Source organism: Oryzias melastigma, linkage group LG22 (genome assembly GCF_002922805.2).
Source record: "Oryzias melastigma strain HK-1 linkage group LG22, ASM292280v2, whole genome shotgun sequence".
In the NCBI taxonomy this organism is placed as follows: Eukaryota; Metazoa; Chordata; class Actinopteri; order Beloniformes; family Adrianichthyidae; genus Oryzias; species Oryzias melastigma.
The window spans coordinates 7,359,408-7,363,441 of NC_050533.1; the positions used below are offsets into that span (position 1 = coordinate 7,359,408).

The following is a 4,034-nucleotide window of genomic DNA, read 5'->3' on the forward strand; positions in this document are numbered from 1 at the left end:
TTTAAAACAGATGACAGAAAGAATATTAATTGTGCATGAATGTCATGAAATGAGAGCTACAAGGTACAGTAACCTTTTCTTGTTTTACCCATTTCTCCGTACACCTGGTAATATCCATTTTAGCACTAAGAAACGAAAAAAAGAACCAGAAATAGAGTTACAAACAGGACCAACGGGAAAAGACGTTGGTCTTCAGTATGCCAGTGTATTAGCTTGGTAATAGAGGACTTAACGATGAAACCTTAGAGTTTTGGACACACTATGTTTTGTTCATATTTTTGTTGTTGTTGTGAATAGAAAAAAATGGCTTATACCCCAGTAGAAATCAATAGAGGTTAAAATATGTTGTCTCTTCTCTGCATTTCATTCGTTTTGTCGGGATTAGCCACTGCGGGTAATGCTAGCAGTAACATTATTGCGAATTCATTTTAGCACAAACTAATACTTTCCTACTTAACGCGAATTTTAAAATAGCGCACAGTTTGTATTAAAATTGCAACCACATGAAAAACGCGTCAAGAAAAAAATTATTTGGACACGCACGTGAAGAAGAACAAAACGGGCTACGTTAGCACTTGCTAACAATGAAATGTGGCTAGCCACAGCAGCCGATCAGGAGCAGGTGCTTCAGCTTTACACGCCAAGAGACTTCATCATAGCGAGTGGAAAGTAGATCAGATTGCATCCAAAGTGCACAGTTTAAGATTATTTTAAAAAAATCGTATTGATAATTTTAGATAATACCTCTTAATACTCCGAAGATGTCAACACAAAGACGGTGTACTTGCTGGCCTTCTTTGACAGAACTGGTCTATGATTGGTGGTTAGAAAATGTTGCACAACACCATTCCGTCCCGCGATTGGTCGAATGGGCTGTCAATCTAAAAAAGGGTGACGTCACTGTGGTTCAACGTAGAGATGTTTTAAACTGTATCCTTGCGCGGTTAGGATTTTTTTTTAAACCCTCGCTTGCGTTTATTTGTGAAATTCAGTGTTTAATTACAATTTATTTATATGTTGTATTTTTTTTTCAAAAAAAAATTTCTTGTTTGGCAGTATTTTTAAGTAAAAAGTAGGGCTTAGGGGTGTGGTCAGACAGGTAAAGGTGAGTCAATTTAGTGCCTCGGTGGCGGTGTCTTAAAGCCGAACACTTCGATGTTTTGGTGTCTATTTTTTCTTTTACAGTGATACTACTGAGTGTGAGTACCTACAAACATTATAGTTTATAAGATTATTTAACAAAACCTTTTTATATTTACAGATATGTTGAGGAAAAAGTCGCTCAAATGTTCTTCCTGGGTTTAGCTAATTTTTCGAAAATGTTTGTAAAAAAAATGTTTTGAGATTATTTTAAATGTTTTAACTGTTTTTATTGGTAATTAGTAATCTGATGAAAGTTTTAGGGTTAGAAATGAACTAAAATGAGAAAAATTAAAAAAGGAAGCTAGATGCTTAAAATCATTAAATCCTTGAAATTTTATAATAGGGAAGTTTTTGTTTTTACTTTGACTGAGAAATGTTTAATGCTTTTGGAAATTAACGATAATTAAATTGTTGTTTTTTACAGGACTAGGAGAAAAATGAAGGAAGAGGGAAACTTAGAAAACCGGCCGAGCAACACAGCCTTCACCCAGCAGAGGCTTCCGGCATGGCAGCCCATGCTCTCTGCAGGCGTTGTAATTCCAGGCTTCCTTGTCATCGGCCTGGCATTCATCGGGATTGGAGTGGGTCTCCTAATCACTTCAAGGAGCATCCAGGTGTTGGAGGTGGGATACTGGAAGTGAACATCCCTCAAAGTCAAAAATCAAATGTTAAAAATACATATTTTTTTCACACAGATTATATAATTACTTCTGTTGTTGTTTTTGTTGTCTGACAGACAATGTAATATACTTACGGCAACTAAATAATTCCGGATCTGTGTCGCTTTTTTCCACACAGTTGGACTACACTGGAACTGAGACAAATTCTCCCTGTAATAAGTGCACCACACTGCCAATTCAGAATAACTGCGTGTGCAAGCTGAATTTCACCATCGACACTTTGTTTAAGGTTGGCACGGAGTGTTTTTACCTACATACTTTAATGAGTTATTCTTATGCACTGCTGTAGTAAACAATACTTCTAATGCAACACTTTTTTTGTTTTTTTTGTCCTTCTTTTTTTCTCCACTGTAGGGGCCCGTCTTCTTTTACTACAGCTTGACCAATTACTTCCAGAGCCAAAGAAAATATGGAGCTTCGCTTGATTATAATCAGCTCAGTGGAGACTTGACATATTTTAAAGTACGATAAATAGCCACTCTTAAACTGCAAACTATTAATTAAGGAATGTCGTTGATTAAGAAATATTTCAGAATCCTTTTTAAGGGGGTCTTGTGGTAATTCAAATAAGTAAATTTACTTGAAATCTCATGTTTTGTCTTTTATTTATAGAGTCCCGCTTCAGATTGTGACCCTTATAGGTATGCTAACGGCAAACCCATCGTCCCCTGTGGATCGTTGGCAAACAGCATGTTCAATGGTGTGTATTGTATTCTGTTATGAAGCAACAGTTGGAATGGTTATTTCCTGCATTTCCGGGTGTAATCCTGATGTTTTTTGTCTGCTTTTTTCCCCAGACACATTCAAGCTATATCAGATTGTTAATGGGAAAGAAAATCTAGTGCCATTTGATGGAAAAGGAATCGCTTGGTGGACTGACTACAATATCAAATACAGAAACCCTGATTATTCTCCTCTGGAAAATGCTTTTAATGGTAACAATTTAAATTTAATTTTATTTTATTTAAAAATGCAATTTTATAGTATATTTTGTTAAAATAGTGGACTGCTCTGACTTTCAGACACAGAGAAACCCGTATTTTGGTCGAAGCCTGCTTACAAGCTGGACACCTCCGACTCTTCCAACAATGGCTTCGTCAACCAAGACTTCCTCGTGTGGATGAGGAGGGCAGCCCTTCCAAATTTCAGAAAGCTGTATCGCCGGATCACAGAGGGAGACTACAAAGATGGTCTGCCAGTGGGAAACTACTCTCTTGAGATTTCCTACAGTATCCTTTTAATAACCAGCTGATTTTACGGTAGGGTTTGAAGCAGATATGAAATATCTTACAAAGAGGTAGTTTATTTATCTATTCCATTTATTAGTGAACAGGAAAAGTAATTTTTTTTTCTCAAACAAATATATGACCAAAATCACCAAACCGATAAAAAATGATTTTTTATATGAGATTCAAACACAACATCATACAAAATAATATTTATCATTGTGATTTAAGTGATTTAATCTCGACTTTTACATAGGAAGCAATTTAAAGTACCATACCAAACTGGTGTTTTGTCCAAAGTTACTTGCACATCACTGATCTTTGCTTTTAAGTTGGTGGTTTCATCTTGTTCACCCAGATTCAAATCCTACAAGAAACAGGGAAATAATCAGACTTACGCAAACCATCTATGTAAATAATTGTTTTGTTGGCATAAACAATGCAAACTTATATGACTTACTTTACTCTGTCTTTCTGATTTTTATATTTTGCAAGTAAGATACAATAGAATTAGTCTGTAATTTGAAACAGGTTAAAATGTGAGACAAAAGATGCCTTGAAACAATGCTTACAAAATACAACATAATACTTAACTAATAATACAAAATGTTTTTATTTTTAAATGATCTTCTGCTGGTGTATATTCTTAACATTTCCTTTCCAGACTATCCCGTTAAAAGCTTTGACGGGACAAAGAAGGCGACCTTCAGCAACGTGTCCTGGATGGGTGGACAGAATGAGTTTCTCGGCATTGCCTACCTGGCGATTGGCTCCATGTGTGTGGTCATGTCTGTAGTTATGCTCATTGTTTACGCCAAATTCAGGTTCCCTGAGGATGACTGAGAGTATCTCTCTTTTTTTTTATATTCTCACGGACTGTCATTGTCTGAGGGTTTCACCAACTGTTTTTATCTTTTTAAAAAGAGGACACTCTTCTTGTGGTTCTTGCAGAATCTTTTTATGAAATAGAATAACTGGTTCTGGT

The 4,034-nt window shown here is 35.9% G+C and overlaps 2 protein-coding genes across 9 annotated transcripts in view; one reads left to right on the plus strand and one right to left on the minus strand.

The window, feature by feature from the left end:
• The window catches only part of kdm1a (lysine (K)-specific demethylase 1a), a 20,241-nt gene extending 19,369 nt beyond the window's left edge, over nucleotides 1-872 (minus strand). For 5 of the 7 annotated variants that reach the window (XR_002918772.2, XM_024267689.2, XM_024267695.2 and 2 more), the window contains exons 1-2: nucleotides 745-812; nucleotides 74-125 (exon numbers count right to left, since the gene is read on the minus strand). Coding sequence is in view for 5 of the 7 variants with exons in the window: in XM_024267689.2 (XP_024123457.1) it covers nucleotides 74-118 (45 nt within the window). In the remaining 2 variants the exon portion in view is untranslated. Of the gene's footprint in view, nucleotides 1-73; nucleotides 126-744 lie in introns of all 7 variants that reach the window. The other 2 variants (XM_024267713.2, XM_024267721.2) reach the window with 2 other exon arrangements.
• An 11-nt stretch (nucleotides 873-883) lies between these two features.
• tmem30b (transmembrane protein 30B) lies at nucleotides 884-4,028 on the plus strand. Of its 2 annotated transcripts, none has more exons than XM_024267743.2 (8): nucleotides 884-1,105; nucleotides 1,568-1,766; nucleotides 1,942-2,052; nucleotides 2,178-2,285; nucleotides 2,436-2,523; nucleotides 2,621-2,758; nucleotides 2,846-3,052; nucleotides 3,714-4,028. In XM_024267743.2, exons 2-8 carry the CDS (start codon nucleotides 1,581-1,583, stop codon nucleotides 3,890-3,892), a joined length of 1,017 nt encoding a protein of 338 aa, XP_024123511.1. In that variant the 5' UTR covers nucleotides 884-1,105; nucleotides 1,568-1,580; the 3' UTR covers nucleotides 3,893-4,028. The 2 variants fall into 2 exon arrangements, with proteins under 2 accessions (XP_024123511.1, XP_024123502.1); XM_024267734.2 differs by having other exon boundaries at nucleotides 885-1,199.
• The last annotated feature ends 6 nt before the right edge of the window (nucleotides 4,029-4,034 follow it).